The 26,536-nt window shown below is 54.7% G+C and overlaps 2 protein-coding genes across 8 annotated transcripts in view; both read left to right on the top strand.

The window, feature by feature from the left end:
• The window catches only part of Asap3 (ArfGAP with SH3 domain, ankyrin repeat and PH domain 3), a 43,138-nt gene extending 20,647 nt beyond the window's left edge, over nucleotides 1-22,491 (top strand). The window contains exons 2-26 of one of the 7 annotated variants that reach the window (XM_040288096.2): nucleotides 1,093-1,165; nucleotides 1,245-1,390; nucleotides 1,740-1,831; nucleotides 3,255-3,288; nucleotides 4,337-4,386; nucleotides 10,586-10,697; nucleotides 10,907-10,992; nucleotides 11,381-11,456; nucleotides 11,614-11,700; nucleotides 11,843-11,958; nucleotides 12,858-12,927; nucleotides 13,208-13,295; nucleotides 14,445-14,493; nucleotides 14,587-14,777; nucleotides 14,858-14,991; nucleotides 15,270-15,364; nucleotides 15,600-15,777; nucleotides 16,986-17,071; nucleotides 17,210-17,325; nucleotides 18,058-18,125; nucleotides 18,215-18,322; nucleotides 18,431-18,626; nucleotides 19,394-19,616; nucleotides 20,198-20,288; nucleotides 21,177-22,491. In XM_040288096.2, coding sequence (XP_040144030.1) covers nucleotides 1,093-1,165; nucleotides 1,245-1,390; nucleotides 1,740-1,831; nucleotides 3,255-3,288; nucleotides 4,337-4,386; nucleotides 10,586-10,697; nucleotides 10,907-10,992; nucleotides 11,381-11,456; nucleotides 11,614-11,700; nucleotides 11,843-11,958; nucleotides 12,858-12,927; nucleotides 13,208-13,295; nucleotides 14,445-14,493; nucleotides 14,587-14,777; nucleotides 14,858-14,991; nucleotides 15,270-15,364; nucleotides 15,600-15,777; nucleotides 16,986-17,071; nucleotides 17,210-17,325; nucleotides 18,058-18,125; nucleotides 18,215-18,322; nucleotides 18,431-18,626; nucleotides 19,394-19,616; nucleotides 20,198-20,288; nucleotides 21,177-21,251 — 2,640 coding nt within the window. In that variant the 3' untranslated portion in view covers nucleotides 21,252-22,491. Of the gene's footprint in view, nucleotides 1-1,092; nucleotides 1,166-1,244; nucleotides 1,391-1,739; nucleotides 1,832-3,213; nucleotides 3,289-4,336; nucleotides 4,387-10,585; nucleotides 10,698-10,906; nucleotides 10,993-11,380; nucleotides 11,457-11,613; nucleotides 11,701-11,842; nucleotides 11,959-12,857; nucleotides 12,928-13,207; nucleotides 13,296-14,444; nucleotides 14,494-14,586; nucleotides 14,778-14,857; nucleotides 14,992-15,269; nucleotides 15,365-15,599; nucleotides 15,778-16,985; nucleotides 17,072-17,209; nucleotides 17,326-18,057; nucleotides 18,126-18,214; nucleotides 18,323-18,413; nucleotides 18,627-19,393; nucleotides 19,617-20,197; nucleotides 20,289-20,912 lie in introns of those variants that run through there. The other 6 variants (XM_040288097.2, XM_078025589.1, XM_021734229.3 and 3 more) reach the window with 6 other exon arrangements.
• A 3,595-nt stretch (nucleotides 22,492-26,086) lies between these two features.
• Nucleotides 26,087-26,536, top strand: part of Tcea3 (transcription elongation factor A3) — a 38,526-nt gene continuing 38,076 nt past the window's right edge. Inside the window, exon 1 of the mRNA XM_078025591.1 lies at nucleotides 26,087-26,482. Within this exon, the coding sequence (XP_077881717.1) occupies nucleotides 26,414-26,482 (69 nt within the window). The 5' untranslated portion in view covers nucleotides 26,087-26,413. The remainder of the gene's footprint in view (nucleotides 26,483-26,536) is intronic.

The following is a 26,536-nucleotide window of genomic DNA, read 5'->3' as shown; positions in this document are numbered from 1 at the left end:
ACCTTCCCCAGAGGCTTTGCACGAGCCCGAAGCCTCCAGAGAGCACTCCACACAGCCTCCAAGTCCGCCCTGTGCTCATCGCATCTCTGGAGATACCATCCCAATGCTCTTGCCACACTGAAGTAGGTCTTCAGAAATCAAACTGATCCCATTTCAGCCACTGGACAAAGAGCAGGGGCTGGCGTCAGTGTGGGGCCATGGCATAAGATGGGGTGCCACACAGGGTGCCCGGAAACCCAGCTCTGCCTCTGCCCCCGCGACTCTGGGTGAGCCCTCTCTATTGGCCTCAGTTTCCCTGTCTGTGGCCCTGACTTTCTGTGCTTTCCAAGTCACCTGTCGTGCACGAGGGTTTCGTGAAGTTGCAGCTTCCCGTCCTGTTAAGGCGGGCAGTCTGGAAGTTTCCCATCTGGGATGCGCATGCCTTGGGCTGTGGTCTGCTTCACCCTCACGTCCTCTGGCCCAGGCTGCGCAGTCACTCTGCACCCCCGGGCTCTGGGGTTGTCATCTCCCCAGTGCTCCCCAGTGGGAATGGAATGACCCAGCGCCCACTGTCCACCCAGGGTGTCCTGGGGCCTCTTTCTCCCGGTGCTCACATGACTGTTACTTGAGCCTGGGATTAGGGAACAAGTGTTCCCCCGTCTGCCTTTCAGAAGTGCTGGGCTGTCCACATTCTTCCTCTGGTCTTTTGCTAAGCCTTCTGTACACATTTGTCAAATCATGGATCCTCCCAGCAACTCGGAGAACCTGTAGTTTCAGCCCCATTTTACAGACAAGGCGCTTAAGGCTTGGACAAGATAATCTTGACTCTAGATTGAGTCAAGATTCAAACCCAGGCCTGGTACCCACTGGGCCACACACCTTCGAACCTTTGACTCGCTGTTTACTTGACTGGCGTTGGGTTGGGAGAGGTCTGTGGTCTTCCTAGGGTCGCTTGGCTGGCCGGTGCCTTCTGTGTGGTCCGGTGGAAGAGGGTGGTCTGTTTATGTTTGGTGGGGGTGCAGTTTGGAAGGTAGAATGGTGGAGTTGGGGGTTCCTGAGGAAAGCACCCTCTCCTGATCAGCATGCTGACCCTCATTCCACATTTGCTTCCAGGTCCTGGAAGGAGACCAAGCCATCCTGCAGAGAATAAAGAAGGCTGTGCGGGCCATCCACAGCTCTGGCCTGGGTGAGCGAGCCTGCCTAGGCCCCTGGGGCTCAACCGCCCAGCCTCCAGCAAGCTCTTGAGCTCCCTTCCCCCTCTGCAGGCCACGTGGAGAATGAGGAGCAGTACCGAGAGGCCGTGGAGTCCCTGGGTAACAGTCACCTGTCTCAGAACAGCCATGAACTGTCCACCGGTTTTCTGAACTTGGCCGTGTTCACCCGTGAGGTGGCCGCACTCTTCAAGAACCTGGTGAGGCCCTGCTCCTTCCTCACCAGCCCTCAGCCCAGGGTAAATCCAGAGGTGGGAAGAAGCTGACCAGGAAAGAGTAGTTCCTCCTCTGGTTTGCACTTGGCCTCTGACCCCTGACCCCTCCTGCTCACCCAGCTTTGGCACACGCCTCCTTTCTCTGTGACTTCCGGCCCAGCTCTTCTCTGTTCTCTCTTTCTCTCCACCCAGGGACAGAGTCTCATAGCGGGGAAGAGCCCCATGCAAGGGAGGGGTCCCCGGGAGCTTTGGGACAGGGAGGGACAGGCTCTAGGTTCCTGTCTCTATCACCCCTGCCACCTCTCTTCCCACACTGTGTCCTCTGCCTCCCCAGTCGCTTCTGCTTCATCTTCAAATCCTCGAACTAGTCCTCTCAGCCCCTGCACGAGGCCCAGCAGCCTCTGGTTCCTCCCGAAGGCCTCTAGGGTAAGGCTCCCCTGGTCCTTTAAGTTCCTGCTTGAAGCCACCCCATGAGACCAGTCCGCTTCTTAGTGAGTGAAGTCCTTTGATCCCGGCATGGTTCTGTCGCCTGGCGTTACTGTTGTCCCCACTTTTCAGACTAGGACTGGGCTGGGCAGCTTGCCCGAGGTGCCTGCTCGGTCTGAAGCCAGGCTGTCTGGCTGCCGCCTAAGCCCCGCCCCTGTGCTGCCCCCAGGAAAGCCTCCCCTCCCTGCCGGCTCCGGGCCCTGGTCATCTGCTCCAGTCCTGCCCCACCTTCTCCCTGGCTTGCAGGGGCTAGGTCACCTCCAAGAGGCAGGTGCCCTGTGGTCAAGCACCTGGCCTTGGGCTCAGCTCTGGCTCGGAAACCCTGCTCTGCTGCTCCCATGTCCCATGTCACCTAATCTACCTGAGCCCTGGGTCTCTCATCTGTAAAATGGGATGACAGTGACAGCCACCTCAAAGTGGTAGTGAGGATGGAGCAGGTTCCACGGCAAGCTGGCACTCAGTGGCTGGTGGCCAGCATGTCAACTGTCATGATCAAATCTCTGCAGAGAGGGTCTCGCACAGAGCCCTTGACCGTGTCCTCTGCCTTCACCTCACCTCTCCTCTCCAACTCCCTGAGGGTCTGCATCTGGCTGGGCATTGTCCCAGGGGCCGGTGGCACAGGAAGGAGTCAGACACTGCCTCTAGAGCCATGATCTTTCCCTCTGGGGAGACGAGAGCTGAGGCGAGGGATGCTGGGGAGCAGCAGCCGTGGGTCAGCCTAGTGGGGAAGGGTGGGCAGCCCCAGGCGGTCCGCAGAGGCCTCCTGGAGGAGCGGGACTGCACCCCAAAAGCTGGGCTAAAACATCAGCCAGGTTTCTTTGGGTTGCCAAATACAGACACCAACTCAAAGTAGTTAACTCTTAAGCAGGGAACTCACTACCCTGTGAAGGGGAGTCCGTGCAGTTGGCTTTAGGCTTTGTCCCTTTATCTGGTGTCTCTGTCTCTGCCCAGTGGGCAAGATGACCACGCAGGCCCAGGATCAGCAGAAGGATAGCCTTCCCCTGGCTCAGGGTGGTGTCCTGATCCTGGGTTTCCTGCAGGAAGGGGAGATGCAGAGTCCCCCACAGGCCATGGAGAGTCAGGGGAGGCGTGGGGTGGGCAGGCCCTTGGCAAGGAGCAGGGAGGAGTCTGGCTGTGGGACGTCCTGGAGCAGGAGGCGGGGTGGGGGTGCTGACCTGACACCCCTGTGACCCCCCCTGCCTCCATCCCTGTTTCCTGCACCCGTGGCTGTCCTTTCCTGGCCACGCTTCATTGTGCTGTGAGCCCTTGGGCCAGGGCAGGAGTCACCCAAGGTGCGGTGGGGGGGTCTCTGCTTTTTCCAGGTTCAGAACCTGAACAACATTGTCTCTTTCCCTCTGGACAGTTTGATGAAGGGACCGCTGAGGGACGGGCGGCAGGTGAGCCTGCAGGGAGCAGGGCGGGTGCAGGGAAGGGGGTGCCCTGGAGACCTCGGGGTGGCAGGGCAGGCTGACCCCCATACCACTGCCCTTGGGAGGACAGTCCCACCACCTGCCGGGCCCCTGATGTGAGATGCCTCCTGCGGTTCTGACCAGGGCGCGCCAGGTGGTTCTGTAGGCGCCAGGGCCTCCTCTGCAGGACTGCGGAGGGAGAGCTGCTGTGGTGCGCCTCGTCGGCACCTGGAGGAGCCGGTGGGACTCCAGGGACCTTGAACCCCCTGCCAGAGCTGCTGTCTGTGCCTGACAGTGCAAATCAGTGCAGCGTAGAGTTCAAAGAAGGCGACGATGATCTCCCTGGCAGTTTGTGCCAAAAGGCCCAGGGAGGAGCCATACTCCCCTGAGAGGGTTCCCTCCCTCCCTAGGCTGCGCACCAGCCTGGGAACTACCCAAACCAGACAAGTGGCTTTTCTCCTTAGAAGCCAAGGCTGTTCAGAAGGGTGTGAGCAACCCAGCTGGAGGAGGTCTAGATGAGCCAGGGGGTCAGCCAGGTCTTGCTGGCTGGCTGTGTGGCCTTTTGGAGATTTCTCAACTTCTCTGTGCATATGTTTTTTGACCTGTGCCCTTCCCGAAAAGAGAACCAGGCAGGAGAAAATGATGGGCAAAAGTTAGGTCAGGAGTTTGACCTTCATCTTCCCCTCCCTATTCTCATGGCTCATCTCCATCTTCTGAGTGACAAGACATAGTCCAAAAGTCTCCCATGCCCCTGGCCAGGGCCCACCCACCCTGATTCCTGCAGCTCTGGGGAGGAGACAGTTGGGTGGGAGAAGGCGTGGAGCCCTGAACAGTGGTGCCAGTTGGGCCTCCTCGGGGGAGAGGTCTGTAGTCGGGGCCATGGCGCAAGGGTCGGTTGGAGAATGGCTGTGAGCAGCACCAGGGCATGCAGGGGTGGGGTCCCCTGAAGGTCGAGTGTCCCCCTGAAGGCAGAGTGTCCTGTTTATTGTGGAACTCAAGCTTCTTTCTGAGCAAATTGTTCTTTTTTAAACTACAGGATTCCAAAAAGCAGCTGGAGAAGGCTTGGAAGGACTACGAAGCCCGGATGTAAGTGGCCATGGCGGGCGGTTTGTCCAGGAGGCTGTGCTTGCGTCGAAGCAGGAGGCTGGATGTCCAGCTGACCCTAAGTACTGCAGGGACTTGGCACCGGAGCACGTGGCCTCTGGCTGTCTGGAGGCCCTCGCAGCGGGTGCTTTATGCCCAGGCCTGGCTGGGGTCTGGGTCTGGGTCACAAGACCACAGAGGAAGGGACCCCAGGATGCTTGCCTCAGACTGCCTGCTCGGTGGTGCCACTGTGGGTGGGGACGGAACATCCCCACATGCCAGCCACTGAATGCGCATCGCCCAGCCCGTGAGGGGTTGTTAGTGTCTCCATTACCAGAGGAGGCACTGGGGACTCGGGTTAAGTCACTTGCCCAAGGCCACGCAGAGCTGGGGTCCACACTGCCAGCTCCTCACTCCTGGGTGCCAGGTGGTGTCTGTCAACATGTAGTTAATGTGGGCGGGGGGGGGGTGCTGGTGTCACAGCCAGGCTTCCTGTGTGCGCACACCATGCTGCACATCTCCATGCAGCGACTGGGATGGCATGGGACCGGAGGGGCCTCAGGCACCCAGTGACCAATTCTTCCCAAGCAGAGGCTCCTCGTGTTTTCCGAGGTCTCTGTCCAGGGTCCAGTGAGGCCATAGCTCAGTGACATTTATTCTTGGTAAAATCGTATTTTCTCTTGCAAGTTTACCAAAGCAATGCATGTTTGTTATGCATAATGTAGAGAATACAGGAAAGCAAAATAGGAAAACTTGAATCATCCTAGGAAAGGACTGGGGGGGGGGTATCTAATATTTCCCTGTTGTTTCTTTTTTCTCCCCCAAACCCATGCTGGGGATCAAACTCAGGCCCTCACACACCCTGGACAAGTGCTGTACCAGTCTTTTTTGGTTTTGAAACAGGGTCTCACTAAGCTGCTTAGGACCTTTTTAAGTTGCTGTGACTGGCCTCCAATGCGGTCCTTCTGCCTCCTGAGCACCTGTGGCTATAGTACCAGGCCCAGCTTGAATTTTTTTTTTTAATAAGTGATGGTTAGCACTGTAATTTTATTATTTCAACAGGTAGTGTCTTTCAAGAAGAAACTATCAAAAAGCTAGAAAAATCCTTAGTTTTTTAGCCTGCAGTATTAACATTTTTCCATTTATTTTTCTATATCCGATTGAAGTATCTTTACAAAATTTAGATCATAATAAGCAACTGTTTTTAATCTACTTTCTTCACTTGAAAACACATCATGACCCTCTCCTGCGTACTGCAGCTTCTCATACAGCGTCTCTTAGTGGGTGCAGGGTTTGCCACCTTGTGCATAACCAGGATGTATTCAGTCTGTCCATGATGGATTTAACCTGCTTATCATTGGGTAAGCATCCTTGGAGCTAAATATTTGCTCCCACCCATAATTACTTCTCTAGGATCCATTCCAAGAGATAGATCCTGGAGCATTTATTGTTTTTCCAGCTCCCAGAGCTGGCCACGCCTCCTCCCTCCTCAGCTGCTCCAACCCCAGCTGTGGGCGTGGCTTTGGGGACCGAAGGGTGGAGGCTTGGCCCTCCCCAGTGGGCCTCACCCTGCCTGAGATGGGGCATGGCCATCTGCTCTGTTTAGAGGCCCAGGGACAGGTGGTGGGGTTGTAGGCTCCACTTGTCTTTACGATTTGCTATGGATCATGTGGCCTCTTCTGAGTTATCTCAGCTTAGCCTTTCAGGGCCTCAGTTACCAAGTGGAAAGAAGAATCTCTACCTGGCGCATCTCCCTCAAACACATCTTTTTTTACTATTTGTGTGTGTGTGTGTGTGTGTGGGGGGGGTATCTGGAATTGAATCCAGGGGCGCTTTACCATGGAGCTCCATCCCCAGCCCTTTTATTTTTTATTTTGAGACAGGGTCTCACTAGTTGCTGAGGCAGGCTCCAAACTTGTGATGCTCCTGCCTCAGCCTACTACGCAGCTGGGATTATAGACGTTCCCCACCACACCTGGCTGCTTTTACTAGCTTTCTATATTGAGCTTTCCTGTAAGATTTCAATTTAAAAAAGACTTCATTTAGTTGATGGAAAAAGGGGCTTGGCTAGGGTGATTCAGTGAGTTATTGACAGGTCCTGCATTGGGACCCAGGGCTACCTGGTCCCCTGGCTTCTGCCACAGAGCCACAGTTTGAATGACATTTCCTGACACAGGTGACTGTCCACCTTCCTTTTCATGGAAGGTTCCAAGGTTAGTCCGTTATTAGTGAGCTGTAAAATTCTAGCACATTCTCACCAGACCAGCCTGGGCACCAGCTGGAGGGGCCCAGGGCATATAGCATTTGTAAAATACCCTGGAACCTCACCCCAGGCTCTTCAGACAGGAAGAGGTTCCATTTCTCCCAGGGATGCTGGGAAAGGTGTCTTTTTTATATATATTTATTTTTAGGTGTAGATGGACCAACATAATGCCTTTATTTTTATGTGGTGCTGAGGATAGAACCCGGGTCCCGCCTGTGCGAGGCGAGCGCTCTATCGCTGAGCCATAATCCCAGCCCTGGGAAAGGTGTCTTGGCCTGTGCAAGGCCAGGAACATCCTGTGTTCCCTGAACAGGTGTGTTTCCTGGGCTGTGAGGCAGTGGAGGTCAGACAGGCACGGTGCCCATAAAGCACCCAGAACTTCTAGTCATCAAACACTCACTGACTGACTGTCCCTCTGAGCCTGAGCTGGCTCCTGACAACACAGGAGGGGCCCTAGAGCCTGGAGCCCAGACATCTGTCCCTAGCATGTCCCATGACCAGTCTGTGGCCTTGAGCAAGTTATTTCCCTTCTCTGGGTCTCAGCTTTGTCTTTGTAAAATGGTTTCTCACTGTGGCCTCTCACAAAAGATGGTGTGACTGTCACCAGGTGGCAGTGGGAAGAAGACCGGGAAGGAAGGAATAACAAAGCTGAGCCACAGTGCTGGTCACCAGTGCTGCCCCTAAGGCTCTAACATCAGAGAGACAGGGTTCAAATCCTGCCTCCACCACCGAAGGGCCTCGGGACTTGAACAAGTGACTTACCACCTTAGCCTCAGGCTCCCCTATCAAATGGGGTGATGAGCCCTATTACATGGGTTACCACTTCAGTTTGTCAAGGGCCTTGCAGAGTGCCTGGTATGAAATTAGTGCTTAAAAATAATTAGTATGCCAGGCATGGTGGCACACACCTGTAATCCCAGTGGCTGAGGAGGCTGAGGCAGGAGGATCTCATTAGCAAGGCCCTAAGCAACTTAGTGAGACTCTTGTGTTAAAATAAAAAATAAAAAGGGTTGGGGTTGTAGCTCAGTAGTAAAGCGCTCCTGGGTTCAATCCCCAGTACAAAAAAAAAAAAAAAAGAAAAAAGAAAAGAAAGAAAGAAAGAAAAGAAAAGAAATGACAATAAAACTTTGTACCTCTAATTCTTATTAAGAGCTTCCTTTGTGCCCGGGATGGGGATTAGCTGTTTGCCTCTGTTATCAGATCTCCTCCCCTGGCTGGGAAAGGTGCTGTTGCTACCCTCAGATTTATGGGCCAATGGGGAGGAAAATACGACACCACAGATTTGTAAGACAAGATTAGAAAGGGCTCGGTAAATGACGAAAGTGCAAGGTGACGGTGGCACCGCGAGGGTCTCTGCACATAGGTGGTAGAGAAAACAGGTGGCTTTGTTTGGATGGTGGGAAGGGGTGGCCCAGGGAAGCTGGCTCGAGGTGGTGTTGGGTTGGCAGCTGCATGATCCGTTTCGAGGATCATGCTAAAAAAAAAAAAAAAAAAAAAAATCTGTCTACGGAATCACCATGGGGGCTGGGGGTACAGCCCAGTGATAGAGATGTGCTTAGCATGCAAGAGGCCCTCAGCTTGCTGTCCAGCAAGAGACTCACAGACAAATAAAAAAGTAAAAGGAACCACCAATAGTTGTTACTCTAATGCCATCATTGCCCTCACTAGCATCGTCGTAATCCTGCCATTGTTGAGGGCTTACCGTGTGCCAGAACCACACTCCATGTTTCCCATGCATCACAGCCAAGCACTAGGTGTCATTATTTTCTTTTTCAAAAAGAGGAAACTGGGGCTGGGGATGTGGCTCAAGTGGTAGTGCGCTCGCCTGGCATGTGTGTGGCCCAGGTTCGATCCTCAGCACCACATACAAAGAAAGATGTTGTGTCCGCCAAAAACTAAATAAATAAATAAATATTGAAAAAAAAAAAGAGGAAACTGAAGCTTAGATTTTATAAAACTTGAGTGTGTGAAGGAGCTGCTGTTTATATCCAAGCACACATTTCTAACACTGTACTATACTGGGGCTTGCTTTTTATCCTCTTAACTCTGGAGCATATAGTTTCCATGTCAGGGTATGTGATATTTGGCCTTTTTAACAACTGCATAGTATTCCTATATATGGATATACCATAATTTTTCTAACCACTTCCTGTTGATCAACAGTTAGCTCATTTTTCCTTTTTCAGTATTGATAGACATGACAATAGTCTACCCTGGGAGATTGCCCTCCCAGCCAAGCTGTGGACTGTTGTGCCCTCCTTGGCCAGTCGCCAGGCACCTTGTAGCTAACATGCTGTGGATCAGCCATTGCTTCCCCTTTCTGCAGCTCATCTTCGCCTGACCCCCAGCCCCACCCCCACTCCACCCTCTATGAACTCCCACTTGGGGTATTGTATCTTTAGGAAAATGGAAAATAACTCCTTCCAGTGTGAGGATTAGAAGCCCTGCTCTGGAGCAGGGGTTTCCATCCAGGACCACACCCTCCCCCTCTCCCCCTCCCCCCCCACCCCCGGGGGGCGGGGGGAACATTGGCCGGGTCAGAAGACAGGTCTGGCTGTCTTGCTGCCAGGGCCGGTGGCGGCCAGTGAGTAGAGGTCAGGGGTGCTGCTGAACACACAGCCCACCAGACAGCCCCCGTGGAGAACTGAATTCTCTGGCAAAACCGTCTGTAGGTCCAGGATCCAGAAACAGCCCTACAGCTCTCCAGGGACTGATCCTGTGTCCAAACACTACCTCGGGAAGGCCAGAGGGACCTGAGATCCAGTGCAGACCCCTGTTCCTCAGCTTCCATACAGGAAGGCCGAAGCCTGGATGGGCCTAAACAGTGGCTGCTGGGTCCTCTGTGTGCCAGTTCCCTGAGTACAGAGGACCCCCATTTTCCAGATGCGATTGAGACTCAGAGAAAAAAGTCATGCGGTTGACAAGCAGCCAGGCCCACCCCCTCTGCTCAGGCTGGTGCCTCGGAGCGGAATCGTTAGCCAGACCTCTGCTTTCCATGGAATTCCTGGTCACACGCACCCAGCCCGAGAGGTGGCTGTTGGTGGGTGTCTGATGGGCGTGGCATTTTTAGGAACCACTCACACACCTCCCCCATCCCCAAACAGGGAAAATGGCCCGCCCTGGGGACCCACAGAGGAAGGCCCAGGTTGCCCAGGATGGGAAGCACTATCTGACTCCACTTAATGAGAAAAGAACAAAGGTGGTTTTTGGTTTGTTGTTTTGGATGCTGGGGATGGAACCCAGGGCCTCGCGCATGCTGGGCAAGTGCTGTACCACTGAGCTGCACCCCAGCCCAGGACAACGGTTTTCTAAGCTTTAAATGGGAAGCTGAATAGACACAAAAGAATGAAGGTACTTTGTGATCATCTCACCTACAAAATCCTAAATGCCTTCCAGCTGATCAGAATCGGCCACCCAGGTCCCACCTGGTCTTCATCTCCGCCTCTCAACTCTGGCCCAGAAGCCTTTAGACCTTGCCCATTGCTCTTGGCTGAAGACCAAATCTCAATGAGTCTGAAGCAGGCCCTGAAGGGTCTGGCCCTTCATCACTTCAGCCAGCATCCCTTCCCTGTCCCTCTCCAGGAGCCCCCGAGCTCTCCTGCCTTGGGCCACCATGACCCCGTCCCCCTGCCCAGCCCTAGTTCCTCCGAGCTCAGCTCTGGCTTCAGATCCCAGCACAAGCTTCACTTTCTTAGCAGCCAGGACAAGATCTGCTCCCCCACTGCGCTTGCCTGTCACTCTGCTGTGATTTGGTTGTGTCTTTCTCCCCTGCCACCCTCTGGAGTCCTGGAGTCTCCCTCGCCCTGTTGTCCCCAGCCTCAGCACCCAGCAAGCAGAGAAGGTCCTCAGGCTCTGCACGGCCCCCTTGCCCCTGTGTATGAGGGATGGCGGATGGTGAGGCTGGAGAGTCATTCAGGCCTCTCTTCCCTTATGGTCCAGGGCCAGGCTGGAGAAGGAGCGAGATCGGGCCAGGGTGACAGGAGGTAGCCCAGGGGAGGTGACCCAGGACACACAGCGGGAGCGACGTGTCTTCCAGCTGCACATGTGTGAGGTAAGGGGACAGGGTGTCTTCCTGGCTGCCTTTCCTGACCTCTCAGGGCCCAGTCACAGGCCCAGCTCAGGTCCTGTCTAAAGGGCCTGTGGGGTATCATCAAGGCTTAGTCATGGCCAAGAGGATTAGCTTGGGGTAGGGACTGCTGCCCTTGTCCTCAGGATCCAGCCTGGGTTCACGTCACACACCCTTGATCCCCCTCCCCTCAGTACCTGCTCAAAGCTGGGGAGAGTCAGATGAAACAAGGCCCCGACTTCCTCCAGAGCCTCATCAAGTTCTTCCACGCCCAGCACAAGTAGGTACCCCGACCCCACCCCAGCCCTGCAGGTCACAGCAAGGCCTCTCCAGGGTCTCCATATCTGGACCTCACTGGCAGCATTTCCTCAGCTCGTCTTGGAGTGCCACCATGTGTCAGGCACTAGGGACTTCACACACATGGTCTCACTGGGTCCCCAACACCCCAGTGAGCAGATGTAGCGATTGTCCCCATTTTGTAAAAGAAACCTAAGCCCAAGATGGCACAGCTAGTTAGTGGGATCTGAAGCCAGACCCCTGCCTCTGCGTGTCTGCTCTTGACCATCAGCTCCCACGCCCTGTGGTCCCTGAGCACCTTGCTCCACACGTCTGGCTTCATTTTCAATTTCTTCTCTCTGGATCCCTGTTTGGCCTCTGGCATCTCTTAGCTTTTTCCAAGATGGCTGGAAGGCAGCTCAGAGCCTGTCCCCCTTCATCGAGAAGCTGGCAGCCTCCGTACATGCAGTAAGTCGGGTCTCATCCTTGGGCACGTAGCCAAGCCCCCTGTCCTTAGGGAAAATCTGCCTGTAAGGGAGGCACTGCCCTGCTGCTCTGGCTCTGGGCTCTGGGCCATCCGATGGCTGGTGAAGGCCTCCGTCCTCCGTCATCCTCTATCCCACAGCTGCGTCAAGCCCAGGAGGAGGAGCTACAGAAGTTGGCCCAGCTCCGGGACTCCCTCCGAGGGACCCTGCAGCTGGAGAACAGAGAGGTCAGTCCCTGAACCATCCCAAAAGGAATGCCCTCCTCCAGGGCCCACCACGGAGGGAGGGAGAGGGAAGACCCCCTGATGAGCCCCTGCAGAATGGGGTCGTCCCTCCCAGAGGTCCTGAGGTCTCCTCTGCATGTCTGAGGGACAGGAGCACCTGAGCCGGAAGAACTCGGGGGGCGGCTACAGCATTCACCAGCACCAAGGCAACAAGCAGTTTGGGACCGAGAAAGTGGGCTTTCTGTACAAGAAGAGCGATGGGTAAGCATCTCCAAGAGCTTACAACCTACCCAAAGGCTCAGCCTAGGAAGTGACAGGGTTAGGGAAGCTGCCCACAGGGACCGTATCGTTTGTTAAGACCTAGAGGGTTCCAGGACCCTCCACTCTGTGTGCAGAATCATCAAAGGGCAGCTGCTAAAGGTCACTGGTTCTTAACTCGAAGAACAGCAGCAGTGAACACTGAGCACTTACTGTGCTCCCATCCTTAATCTCTACACTGTACTGGATATGCCCAAAATGAAAGTGTTGACTGTGCCCTGCTCCCTGGTGCCAAACAAGCAAAAAGTGTGAAACACAAAGGCCTTTATAGAGTATTCACATTTCTGCTTACTAATCAGTTTTTATCCAAAAAGAAAAACTCTGGAAGAAACCAGGGAATATTGAACTCTGAAGGAGAAGTGTTAAGTAGCTTTGAAGCATGGATTTGTTTATTTCTGGGGTTTTGTATTTATCTTGCTTAGTGTGACCACAATGCATATGTGGTGGTCGAGATCCTGTGCCTCCTCTCAGACTGGGCACTCCCTGAGGTGTGAGCGGTGTCTCCTCCATCAGCCTTAGAGCTCTTGGGGGGCCACAGCCACATCATCCCCTTTAGAATAAGGATTCACAGAGAGCAGAGCCCTTCCTCCATCTCACAGGAGCTTCCTGAGGGCAGGACTGGGTCTCCCCCATCAGAAGGGGACCCGTGGAGGTTGGTAGCGTGCTTGCCTAGCATGGACAAGGCCCTGGGTTCAATCCCCAGCACCCCCCCACACATACACACAGTGGGGGAACCCGTAGAATGAAGAGTAAGGATCAGAAGAGGGAAGAGAAAGAGATGTGGTGAGAGGTCAAGAGGTGATGAGGCTTGGTCCCTGTCTTTCTATCCCTCTGGCCCTCAGGATTCGAAGAGTCTGGCAGAAGAGGAAGTGTGGAGTCAAGTATGGCTGCCTGACCATCTCACACAGCACTGTGAGGCTCCCCCTGGTGTTCTGGGCAGGCAGATGATCCTCCAAGATTGGCTCCCAAAACTGGATCAGGGAACTGGAGACCCCTCATGGAAGAAAGTGTGGGACCTAGAGCCCCCAGCTTAGCCATGATTTACAGTCCTCACCCTTGAGATTCTGGGTGAGGGGAGACATAACTGGGACAGGATCATCATGTCCATTTAACAGATTGGGAAGCTGGGGCCTCAGGAGTTCTGGAGGTCCATAGGGTAGATTGTACATCCTTCACCCCCAAAATGCTGCAGATAAACCGGCCCCCAGTGAAGCTGACACTGCTGACGTGCCAAGTGAGGCCAAACCCTGAGGAGAAAAAGTGCTTCCATCTGGTGACCCGTGAGTGTCCCCTGCCTCCTGCCTCCTCCCACAACTGCCCAGGGCTTCTCACAGAGGTTGGTGGGATCTGTGCATTCCTGGTGTGGAGTGGCTGCTGCCCCAGGCCTAGAACCCCACAGGCCCTGGCTCCGTTCTAGCAGCTTCACCTCCCATCACGTCCAGCATTAAAATGAACCCCTTTCCATGGTAAACGTGACCATCAGGTGATGCATATCTGCATGGCTTTGGGTGATCTGGCTTTCCAAACTGTTATTTATTTAAATTTTCATTTCTCCTTTGGAGCCCTTTATGTGAGGTGGGTAAGGCCGAGAAAGACCTGGTCAGGGAGTCCTCTCCTGCAGGGATGAGAGGGGCCTCCCAGGACTGTGGCCCCGGGGGCGTGTCCAGAGAGAGTGAAACACAGAGTTCCATGGAGGACTGGCCTCTTCCAGGGGACAGGCCTGCCCTGCCATGGGGAACCAGGAAGGGCTGCTGGGAGGAGAGAGCATTTTAATTTAGCCTTAAAGGACATAGAACATATAGGGTTTGGGGGTAGGGTGGCCTTCAGGAGACAGGATTGCCACCATGATAGACATGGAAGTAGGAGCCAGGCTGGCCAGAGTGGAGGGTTCAGAGAGGAGTCGGGTGGTGGGCCTGGGAATGCCATTTTAAAGGTTCAAACCTTATTCCCTGGCGGTAGGGAGCCAGGGGGTCTTAGAGTCTTAGGCACAAGGATGGGAGCTGGTAAAAGCTGGGTGAGAGGAGGATGTGGAAAGCGGGGAGACTAGGCAAGAGGCTGAGAGCCTAATGGGGTGGTGGCAGTAGGTTTAGAGGGGACCCTGCCCAGGCTTGGGGATGGGGGTTGGGCACTGTGCCCTGACTCGGGAACCTGGGCTTTCCACAGAGGCAGGCTCCTTGGAATACTACTTTGGAGGTTGCTGAGTCTGGCTTTGAACTCGCAATCCTCCTGTCTCAGCCTCCCCAGCCGCTGGGATTATAGGTGTGAGCCACTGCCCCCACAGCCTTCCGCTGTCACACCCTTCTAGCTTGGGAGGACCAACATGGCAGAGAAAAGGATCCATCTGGTCTCAGTGGTTTGGGTGGGGCTCCCCGGGCCTGGGGAAAACCAGCAGGATTTCTGCGGGCCTGACGCCCCTTCTCTCCCGACAGACAACCGGACATACCACTTCCAGGCAGAGGACGAGCACGAGTGTGAGGCGTGAGTGCCCCGTGGGCCAGCCTTGCGGTGGGGCAGGGAGCCTGGTCCTTTCCCGCCTCCCAGCCCCGCCGCCCGCTCGCTCCATCTGCGCAGGTGGGTGTCGGTGCTGCAGAACAGCAAGGACGAAGCCTTGAGCAGCGCCTTCCTCGGGGAACCCAGCAGCGGCCCGGCGTCCTGGGTGGGCGCGGGGCTGGACGGGGAGTCCCAGGACCTCACCAAGCTGCTCATCGCCGAGGTGAAGAGCCGGCCCGGGAACGGCCAGTGTTGCGACTGCGGGGCTGCAGGTGAGCTGGTGCGGCACGGCCAGCAGGGGCGGGCGGGGAGGGGACCCGCGCCCGCCGGCTCGAGCTACGCCCCTTTGCAGACCCCACGTGGCTCAGCACCAACCTGGGCGTGCTCACCTGCATCCAGTGCTCCGGCGTCCACCGCGAGCTGGGCGTGCGTTTCTCCCGCATGCAGTCGCTCACCTTGGACCTGCTGGGCCCGTCAGAGTTGCTGGTGAGGACCGGGCGGGACCCGAGGGAAGGTTGGGGGTGTGGTTCGGCCGGGGGCGGGGCTGGGCCCAGATAGGCTAGATCCGTAGGGGGCGTGGCCGAGATAGGCTAGATCCGTAGGGGGCGTGGCCGAGATAGGCTAGATCCGTAGGAGCCGGGGGCGGGGCCTGGGTGAGCCGCGCGACGGAGCGCCAGGACTTCTGGAAGCTTACCCTTCCCAGGGACGCTGTCCTAACCACCGAGTTTTACACCCCCACCCCCAACACACACCTCTAACCCCAGCTGGCCTTGAACATCGGAAACACGGGCTTCAATGAGGTTATGGAGGCCCAGCTGCCCTCACACGGCGGTCCTAAACCCTCAGCTGAGAGTGACATGTAAGGAGCTTCTCCCAGGGAAGGACCTCATGACTGGAGGATTCTACCTCCCCCGCTCCCAGAGTCTCAGAGGGATCCGGGATCAGACCTCTAGGGAGAGGGGAACCTCAGGTCTGGGGATTCTCCAGGGCATGGTTCTGGGGAACTGGACACTTGCATCCCCAGCGGGCTGGTTCCAGGGGTCCTTTAGGTGGAAATAGGCTCTTGCTCTGAGAACCTGTAGTTGTTTTGGTAGGAATGCCCGCAGGGACTACATCGTGGCCAAGTATGTGGAACATAGATTTGCGCGACGGTCCACACCTGAGCCCCAGAGACTCTGGACAGCCATTTGCAACAGGGACCTCCTGGCGGTATTGGAGGCCTTTGCCAACGGACAGGACTTTGGACAGCCTCTGCCAGGGCCTGACGGGCAGGTGTGATCCCACCCCCACCCCACAGAGGGCCCCTTATAACCCAGCTGTCACTCCCCTGTGCCTTTCTGGGCCAGCTGCTCAGTTCTCACCATCCCTGAGTCAGTGTGCATGCCTCCAGTCAAGCAGACCTGAGCCAGAAGTCTAGCTATTACTCCTCTTAGCTATGTGACCCAGGGCAAATTACTTAACCTCTCTGAGCCTTATTTCCTTATCCATAAAATGGGTTAAGAATAGCACCCACAGAGCCCGGCATGGTGGTACACACCTATAATCCCAGTGGCTTAGGAAACTGAGGCAGGAGGATTGCAAGCTCAAGGCCAGCCTCAGCAATTTAGTGAGACCCTAAGCAACTTAGCAAGACCCTGTCTCAAAATAAAAAATAAAAACAGGGCGGGGGATGGTTAAGCAACCCTGGGTTCAATCCCTGGTTAAAAAAAGAAGAAGAAGTGGCTGGGGATAGCTCAGTTGGTAGAGTGCTTGCCTCACATGTACAAGGCCCTGGGTTCAATCCCCAGCACCAAAAAAAAAAAAAAAAGAAGAAGAAGAAGAAGAAGAGAGGGAGAGAGAGAATAGCACCTACAGGGTTGAATAGCCTTAGAATTGGGCAAGGGTATGTCAGATTAGACACTGCCTGACTATTCCAGTGATATGGAATAGTCAAGGAGAGGGGATATCCCAGGCCCTGGAAAGGTCAAGTCAGCGGGGATTGCTGCTGATTGGACATTGGCGATTGGCTGTCGTGGACTAGGTGTGTAGCTCAGTGCTAGAGTGCATACTTAGCACTAAGGAGGCCCTGGGTTCAGCCCCAGCTGGCACCACCAAAACAACAAAGAGCCTGGGGCTCTTTGAGCCATCATCTGATATCCATTGGGCGCTAGTGGGCAGCAGGGTGCAGCAGTTCAGTGATGCCAGCCGCCGCAGGGCGTGAGGCTGCATAGGTTTCCATGGGGAAACGGGGCCAGAGAGGAGCCTGGAGCCAGAACCCAGCTTGGGAAACTCCTTCCTTTGAGGACAGAAGAGGAAGAGCCATGAAGGAAACACTGAGGGGGCGGTTGGTCCTTGCCCCTCTCCCCACACGCATGGTTCTGTCCGTTGGGTCTTGTCTCTCGGGTTCTGGCAGCTTCTTATCTAGCAGCAGGGGTCCAAGAGGGCAGCGCTGGGCTGGGGGCAGGTGACCTGGGGAAACTCAGATGTGGGCATGTGTTCAGGTGCCCGGAGAGCTTGCCCTGCACTTGGCTATCAAAGTAGCCAGCCAGGCCTCCCTGCCCCTGGTGGACTTCATCATCCAGAACGGGTGAGAACCTGCTGCCCTCAGCCCCTCCTTGCACTGCCCGCTTTCCCGCCCCCATCTCCTGGTCTCCTCTTTTCCTTTCCCCTAACCTTTACCCTCCCAACTGGGTTCCCCTCCTTGCCCCCTGAACCCCTCCCCCAGTGGTCACCTGGATGCCAAGGCTGAGGACGGGAATACTGCCCTGCACTGCGCAGCGCTCCACGGCCAGGCCGACTGCATCAAGCTGCTGCTGAGAGGGAGAGCAGCTGTGGGCACAGGTGCGACCAGGGACACCTCCTCCCGAAGAGCCCATCCCAGCTCCCAGCTACCGCTTCCTGCCTGTCAAGCATGGGCTTTGCAGACACACTTGGGTGCTAACCTGGCTTGCTTCTGACTGCCTCTGTGACCTAGGGCGGGTGTCACTCATCTTTTGAACTTCAGCCTCCTCATCTGTAAAATGGGAGTAACACCACTGATGTGGCAGTCCTGCCAAAGGGGTAAAATTAAGTAATATTTCTGAAAATATCTATCAAAATAAATATAGCCAAATCTGGGTGATAGTGACTGTAATAGCTACTGCTTACTAATATGCCTGCACTGACTTATACCTGTTAATTAATTTAATTCTTACGATAACCTGGTCAGATACTTTCAAGTGTTATACTCATTTTATAAATAAGACAGTTAAGGCCCAGAGAGGTTAAATATCTTGCTTAATCTCACATAGCTACAAAGTTTCGAGGCCAGGATTCAAAGCCGAACATTCTTTTTTTTTTTGAGAGACAATTTTTTAATATTTATTTCTTTTAGTTCTTGGCGGACACAACACCTTTGTTTGTATGTGGTGCTGAGGATCAAACCTGGGCCGCATGCATGCCAGGCGAGCGCGCTACCGCTTGAGCCACATCCCCAGCCCCAAAGCCAAATATTCTAATTCCAGAGGCCCATCTTAACCTAAGTTGTAATGTCTCCTTGGCCCTGACCATGACCCTGACTTTACCCCTTCACAGTGAACGAGGCTGGAGAGACAGCTCTGGATGTGGCCAGGAAGAAGCAGCACAAGGAGTGTGAGGAGCTGGTGAGTGAGAGGGTGGGGCTGCCCTCTGACCTTTCTCCTTCCTTGCTGGGCCCCTGGCCTCTGAACTGGCGGGCCTTTTTCTCTGGCAGCTGGATCAGGCCCAGGCTGGGACCCTCACCTTCCCTCTGCATGTAGACTACCCCTGGGCAATGTCTATGGAGCCTGGCTCTGACAGCGAGGAGGATGAGGAGGAGAAGGTGGGTGCCAGCCTCTGTCGCAGCCTCTAGGTGGCGGAAGGAAAGCCAGAGTGGGCCTGGTGTGGGAGGGCAGGCTGAACTGGGGAAACAGCTGTCCTCGCCCCACAGCGCTGCCCTCTGAAGCCCCCAGCCCAAGCCCGCTGGGCCAGTGGCAGGCTGGACATCAGCAACAAGACCTATGAGACCTTCACCAGCCTAGGACCAGCCGCCCAGCAGAGCCAGAGTGAAGACTGTCCCCCACCCTTGCCCATCAAAAGCTCTTCTCGGACAACAGTCCAAGGACGTGCAGGACATGCCAACGGAGGTATAGTTGGCTGCTCAGAAAAGTCCTCACCATACCATTTATTGAGGTCCTCTGTATGCTGGGACCCTGAACTGAGAGTGCCACCAGTCCACATCTCACTCACAGTCACCTCTCTTTAGAGGTTATCCTCCTCCGAGAGGTTAAGTAATATGCTTAAGTTTCCACAGCTGATAAGCCTCTGGGGTGGAGTTCAAACCCAGGTCTGTCTTATTCCAAATTCCTCGGCACTCCACTTAAATAAAAAAGAAAGACAGGAGTTTTTTGAAGCATCTACTAAGTCTTGAGTCCGTTGAGGGCTTCTGGGACACCTCTAGTGAGGAGATAAAAACTGAAATACAGTTGATGGCATTACAAGGCTCAGTGTGATAAGATTCAAAGCCTTAATCTCAGGAAGACAGGGACTTGGGCTCTTCGTGCATGTGCCTGTGCTTGGGAACAGAGGTTGAATGACTAGAGCCGGCTTGTCCTGGAAGGTCCATCCAGAGGTGGGAGCGGGCAGGTCCTGCTGGGAATGAGTGGTCAGGGCTGGGAGCTGAACTGAGGGATGGACAGGAGAGGCCAGGCTGAGGGGAAGGGGGAGCAGGAGCAGGACGGCAAGCGGCCAGGAGGCCAGCTGCTGCTGTGAACAGATGTGCAGCTGGAGAAGGTGGAGAGGAAGAGGGGGCTGGGAGCTGGGAGGGAACCAAGGCCAATCCTAGAGGTCAAAGGCCGCTTTGAAAGACAGCCGAGGGAATGATAAAAATGGGGTCTGTCATTTCTGGTTCCAGATCCTGAAGTCCCCAGCCTGAGTTCAGAGCCCCCCGAGGCCTCTGAGAGCCTGGGCAGTCTAGCCACCTCCTCCTCCAGCCTCACAAGCCCCATGGAGCCTGGGGGAGCCAGTCAAGGCCTGCTCAGCTCAGAGGAGGGCCTCCAGGAGACCCCGGGCACCTCCCGACCCAGCCTGGCACCTGGAGCCACCCCTGCAGAGGTGTATCTCCCCGTCCGATTCAGGTGGGTGAGGGCCCAGCTGTGGAAACTAGGCAAGTCTCCTGATGTCTCTGATCACCCATTTGTTTCCCACCTCTAAAAAGCACCTCCCTCAAGACTGGGCCACATCCTAGCTCTGGGGCCCATGCCCTAGGTGGGGATGCTAGACCTTGGGCTTAGGGGTGTGGCCCCTGCCCCCACCTGTCCCCAGGTTGGCCTGCAGAGCTGGGGAGGAGCCTGGGACGGACCCTGGTGCTGAGGCTGGAGGAAAGAAGGCTCAGCCCCACCTGCGTGGCTCATTCAGAGACTCTGAGTGGGGTCCTTACTCTGTCCGCAGTTGTAACCCAGAACCCAATCCTCTCCCTTCTCACAAACCCTTTCTAGCAGGAGTTTGGGCAAACCGATGTGGTGATATCCTCAGAGCCCTCTGGGGGTCATCTCCAGGCCTCTGGGACCTATCATGGACCCAGACTAGGCAGCCTTGAGGACTCCATGCCCCCCATCCTAAGCCCCGGCCTCGCTCGCTCTCTTCCTGAGCCCTTTCTCCTCACTCAGGGGGGCTCTGGGCACCAAGGCAACCAGGGTGGGCTCTCCTTGCCTTCTAGCTCGGAGAGCACTCGCTCCTATCGGCGGGGAGCCCGGAGCCTGGAAGATGGTCCCTCAGCCCGGCAGCCCGTGCCCAGAAGGAGCACACAGGTAGGAGCCCTGGGACTGTGTCTGAGGGCAGTGGGGGGTCTGAGAGTCGGTCAGGGGCAGGTGTCGTGGGGTAGAAGTCTCTCCCCATGGCTGGGGCACATGTGGATCCAGATGGCCACCTGGTGCGAGTCCCTGCCCCAGGGCTTTCCTTCCCACCCAGGCCCAGGGCTGCGTGTAGCTGCAGTGAGCCCAGGCCCCAAGAAGTGGAGGCGGCGAAGTGGCCCAAGTTGTGTTGTTCCCCAAGGGAGGAGGAGCCAGGCCTCCTTCAGCGGGAGTAGGGCGGCTGCACACCTGGCCTCCGTCCATCTCTCCCCTTGTACCGGGGGCTTCTAGAATCCGCATGGACTTCCAGATCCCAGGCATAGAGGGGTGTGACGGGAACAGGGAGAGAGCTAGAGCCTTAATCTGGCTTCTCCCTGCTGAGATCACCGAGTCTTCAGCAGTTACATATATTGAGTGGCACCTGCAGTGGGCAGAGACCAAAGCCCAGGGGAAGGTGGCCTCCTCCGTTCCTGGCTCCCCTGGATTCCCAGGGATGGCACTGGGTGTCTACGCTGGGCGTGGGGGTTGGCAGGGCAGGAGCTGGCTCCCCTGGGGAGTCGTCATATTTTGTCCATCTGTCAGGTACCAGTACAAATCCGTGCTCCACCACTGCCCTGAGAGCCGGCAGCCGTCACCTGGCATTTAGTCTCTTGTGGCGTGTATGGTCGTAAGAGCTGAATGTTAGAGGAAAGTGGTTTTTAGTTCCTTTATTTCTTTAAGCCTCAGTTTCCCTGTGTGTAAAAATGGGAATAATTTAACCTCCTCCCCATGGGGATCGTGAAGCTAAGTGTGGTAATCACCTTGTACATGATAGATCCTAGATCTCGGTTTCATCTTTCTCCCCAGGTTGGCTTCCCTGAAGGGGATGGCGCAAAGACTGGGGTTCTCCCGGCAAGTTCTGTGCGCCTTTTGCAAGACTAGGGCCTTGCTGACCCCTGCATGGCCATATTGAACCCCAACGCTCAAGTGGAACTTGAGCACACAAAGTTGGAGAGTGAAGGCATCCATTCCCTTGGGTCCCGGCTCTCCATCCCTCGTGTCTCTGTGGATGGCCTTCCTCTTGCTGTGGACCATGTCCCTGCCAAGGAAGCTGTGTCCTTTCATGATGGGGCTGAGATGGTCCTTTTCCTGCTGGCTCATTGCCCTCCGTGGCCAGCCACCCAGAGGTTAGGTCTGAGTGCTCCTGAGCTCGGTTCAGACACAGAACTTTCGGTTCCCTGTCAGACAGGACGGTTTCTCCCATCAGCCCGGGGCACCCTCGTTCACTTTCAGATCACGGACTCTGCCGGACCAGGGACTGTCTTCTCACCATTCTTAGTCCAGTGTTCCTTTACTGAGTTCCAGCTCTGTGTCCAGGCCTGTGTGAGGCACTATGGATGTCACATGGGAAAGGCCAGGGTCCTTCCTATAGGTATGGTCCCCAGTAGGGAAGCTGGTCTCAAGGACTGGCTTGGGAATGGGCAGGGCCAGGTTCCAGAGGATGGTTCTGGAATGAGGAGCAGGACGTGCTGTTGTCTGGTTTCCCATCTGACCATGACAGTTGTCTGTAGCTCATCTTTATTCTAGTTGGCCAGGGCCTATGCTGAACTGGCTGTTAAATAGACGTTCTGAATGCCAGTCACGAGGCACAATCCAGCCTTCCCAGGGATCTCTAATGTCTTCCTCAGCCACGAAGTAGAGCATGGCTCACCTGCTTTTGTTTATCTCCATGACTTAGCAAGAGGAAAGGAACTGGGGTGATGGATCCCCACTTATCTCTTCTTTCTGTCAACTCAGGAGCCTGCCAGTCTTGGGTGAGAGGGGCTGAGAAAGGAGGCAGGAGAGGGATAGAGCAAAGTCTTCAAGGTCCTTCCCAGTGCCAGAAGTCCACCACTGCTCAGCCCCAGTTGGAAGCCGACTCTCTAAAGTCATCACCAACTGCTAACACCTCAGTTTTACAGCCATGGGTGCTGGGCCCTGGTGGGGATGGGCCAGGCCAAGCAGAGGAGACCAGAGGGCGTCAAGGCCAGCAGCACAGCAGTCTGCAGGGAGGCTACCCAGGAGGTCTGACTGCTGTGTGGGCCCACAGAAACAGATTGCCTTCTGAGCCCCCCGTGTATGGCTCTGTTCATCTCAGACGTGTTATTTCATTCATCTCTAATAAAGGATTTGGAGGAGATAAGTTCCATTGATTTCATTTATGAGATCTGACTCTTGGGCCCTGGAATTGTTTCTCTGGATCCTGCAAGGGAGACAGCCTGGTGTGGAGCCGTGACTGCAGTGCCATCAGGGCCGGTTTTGCCCCAGGAGGTGTCTGGTATAGAGATTTTTTTTTCCTTCCCACCCTGCCCCCCAACTGAAGGGTGCTACTGGCATCTAGTGGACTGTACTTTCTAAAGTAGAGAGGTTTATTTGACTCACAATTCTGGTGGCTGGAGGGTCCAAACAGCATGGTGCCAGCACCCTGGCAGAGGCCCCCTGACCATGTCACAATATGGCAGGGAAAGGAATCAGCTGCATGCTGAGGATGCCAAGGTGTGGGGTAGCCTCACTTTTTTTTTTTTTTTTTTTTTTTTTTTTTAGTTGTTGATGGGCCTTTATCTTACTTATTTATATGTGGTGCTGAGACTCTAACCCAGTACCTCACACATGCTAGGCAAGCACTCTACCTCTGCGCCACCACCCGAGCCCAGTAGCCTCCCTTTCTAACAATCCATTCTCTCCAGCACTCAGTCCAGGAGACCCGCATTAATCCCTTCCAAGGCAGTGACTCCATGACCTAATTACCTTCCATGAGGCCGCACCCTTAAAGCTTCTCTACCCCTTAACATCGCCACGTTGGAGACCAGGCTTCCAGCATGTGAACCTTTTGGGGACACTGAAACCATATCCAGACCATAGCCACACACCCGACAGTGAATTGTCCAGTCCAAGAGGTTAGTAGTGCCCAGGCTGTGAAGCCCTGGTGTGGAGAGAGCCCTGCACTGTCTTCTGGAGAGTCAAAGCTTTTGCCTTTGCCACGGGCCCCACCAGTCCCTTTGCCCCCTGAGACAAGGATTTAGGAGCAAGTATTTTATTTGTGAGGTGATCCCAAAAACATAATGAGGATATAGAGAAGTGAAACAGAGTTAAAAAAAAAAAAAAACTCAAAAGACCCATATGTGATGGTGTGCGCCTATATCCCAGCTACTTGGGAGGCTGAGAGGGGAAGATTGCATAGTTAAGTATGAGACCAAGACCTGTTTGCAAAATAAATAAATAAATAAATTTAAAAAGGCAACAGCTAAGTGTTCCATGTAATCCCGGTGACTCAGAAGCTGAGGCAGGAGGATTGCAAGTTTGAGGCCAACCTCAGCAACTTAGTAAGGCCCTAAGCAACTTAATGAAACCCTGTCTCCAAATAAGAAACAAGAAGGACTGGGAATGTGGCTCAGTAATAAAGTGCCCCTGGGTTCAATCCCAAGAGTTTATCTTGCTGGATGCCTTTGAGAGATGATACTTAGAATATACCTCAAGTTGTGTTGCACATTTGGAGCTCTTAAGGGACTGCTTTGATCCTCTCTAGATGCTTAGGGCTAAAACTGCCTGGCACATTATAGGTGCGCAATAAATATATGTTGAATGAATGGCTGTTTCTTCCTCCCTTACATGAACTTTTTCTTCCAACTCCCTCTCATCACTTCAGTTCAATGAACTTCATTTCTTCTGAGTAGGTGGCACCCCTGCTTGTACAGGCCCCCTCAAATGTGTTTTTAAAAATGCCCTCCACCTCCCCCTAACCCCAGCTCAGCTGTGATAAATACATTCATTGATTATATCCCTGCTTAAGTTTCTCCTGACAGGTGCAGTGGCTCATGCCTGTAATCCCAGCTATTCAGGAAGCTAAAACAGGAGGATCACAAGCTCGAAACCACCATCAGCAACTTAGCAAGGCCCTAAGCAACTTAGTGAGACCCTGTCTCAAAAAATAGAAAGAGCTGAGGATGCGGCTAAGTGGTTAAGTGCCCTTAGGGTCAATAACCAATATCCAAAAATGAAATAAAGTTTCTCTTGCCCAGCTTGCTGGGACTGGGTGAGTCTTGCTTGTTACTTGGACACTCAAGACAAATTTGTTCAATGAATGAAAAAAATCCACCCTGTCCTACTTAACTTCAGGCACACAACAGCAACTGGAAGACAGGAGTCCACACAGACTGGGATGGGGTGTAGACAGCCATGACTTGAACCATGGTTTCTGACGGCCTCATGACTGCATTTGTGCTGGGAACTTCCTGTACAAAGATGGCCCAGTTGCAGGTTGGGGATCTAGCTCAGTTGGTAGAGTGCTTGCCTCTCATGCATAAAGCCCTGGGTTCGATCCCCAGTACCACAAAAAAAAAAAAAAAAAAAAAGAAGAAAAGAAAAAAGGATCAGTTGCTATGGTGATGCCTGGGGAAGAGGAGGAGGCTCCTGAAGGGGCAGAGCTGTATCAGTCAGGACCTTGAGCTCAGGCACCAACTCCCAGGCATAGAGAATTTGGGCATAACAAGATAACGTTGATGTCTTACAAGTTTCACTGTGAACTTCTGTCAGCTTTGCTGAAACTTTCTCACATATAACTTTTTGGTGACAAGACCTACCTAATAAACGTGCTGAGCTAGCTCTGGGTCATTCACCCTCCATCAGGGAGTGATGATACACCTGGCCCCAGCTTTTGCTATGTGTGTCTGTCTGTCTTTCTTCAATCCCCATTGCCCCTTGCAGATTTCTGTCTTAAGGGCTGTGCTGGTCACAGCAATGGTGGTCTCTGAGTTTGGGGTTTCTCAGTCTGGAAATTTCTCTAGAAACACATCAAGCCACAGCTCCCCAACCATGGACCAGTTTTCCTGCTTCCCCTCTAGATCCAGGACCCCTTATTGGGAAGGTTTTTTTTTTTTTTTTTTTTGGTACTAGGGATTGAACCCAGGAGCACTTAACCACTGAGCCACATTCCTAAACCCTTTTTATATTTATCTAGAGACAGGGTCTCACTGAGTTGTTTAGGGCCTCACTAAGTAGCTGAGGCTGACTTTGAACTCTCCATTCTCCTGCCTCAACCTCCCAAGCTACTGGGATTACAGGCGTGCACCACCAGGCCCAATGGGAAGGTCATTTTCTGTCCATTAAATTTGCTGATTCAGAAAGGCACCAGGAGACCAGGTCTATGAGGAACACTCAGGAGATCCTCATCAGGAAGGCTAATGTGTGCACAGCTGGGGGAGCTAGGCAATGGTTCTGCCCCTCCTCTGCAAATTACCCTTCCAAACCCAAACCCGCTGGGAAGGCCCTGGTCTGAAGCTGAATAAATACTGGGCACCGGTGGACACCTGGTCCTTATCTCTCAGTTGGGTGCCTTTAAGAATCTCCCTCACCACTCCAAGAATGGCCCTGGGACCAGCAGCACCCCGAGCACTTTAGAGCTTGCTAGAAACGCAAAACCTCATTGTTACAAAATAGACTAAGCTCTGAGCACTCAGACCAAAACAGCAGGATACACGCGGATGCACAAGTCGAGCGCAGGGAGTGAGCTTAAGTTAGGCAGAGCTGCACTTCACCGAGACGTGATTCGAGTACACCAAGTTGTCTGCACTTGGCCATAGGCACGGACGTGGGTCCTCCCTGTTTGAGCTGCAACCATGCAGACACGCAAGAACCCAGAACTCTTCCTGGAGCTCTTGAGCACCCTCAGGAGAGCTCCGCGCCACGACCGCCTCTAGTGGCCCGGGACAGGAGTCTCTGAGCTCGCCAGAAAGCCCTCTTTCCCCATCGCCCTTCAGTCCCCCGGCACTCCTGGAAATGTCTGTCCTAAGTGAAGTGCCCCGTCCCTCCAAGAGGCCCGACAGACCGGCGCAGGCAATCTTGGCCCAGGCGAGTCCTTGAAGTCTATATTTAGTGCACGTCACCCCTCCCCCTGACTGTGGGGAGGCGGGGGGGGGGGGAGGGGAGAGCCCCGCCCCCGCCAGGCGTGTGTGTGTCCTGTGTGTTTGGGGCCCGCGCGGGTTGCGCGCCCTCTGCTCCGGAGCCCGCTGCCCCGCGTCCTGACTGCTGCCCTGCGTCCCTCGCCGGGCCAGGCCTCGAGAGCCAACATGGGCCAGGAAGAGGAGCTGCTGAGGATCGCCAAAAAGCTGGAGAAGATGGTGGCCAGGAAGAACACGGTGAGGCTGCAGAGTTTGGGCCGCAGCCCCCGCCCCGGGAGGCGCGGCGCGGGC

This window comes from Ictidomys tridecemlineatus, chromosome 11, assembly GCF_052094955.1.
Source record: "Ictidomys tridecemlineatus isolate mIctTri1 chromosome 11, mIctTri1.hap1, whole genome shotgun sequence".
Taxonomy (NCBI): Eukaryota; Metazoa; Chordata; class Mammalia; order Rodentia; family Sciuridae; genus Ictidomys; species Ictidomys tridecemlineatus.
Note: the sequence above shows the minus strand (reverse complement) of the source record. Positions and strands in the feature narration are given on the sequence as shown.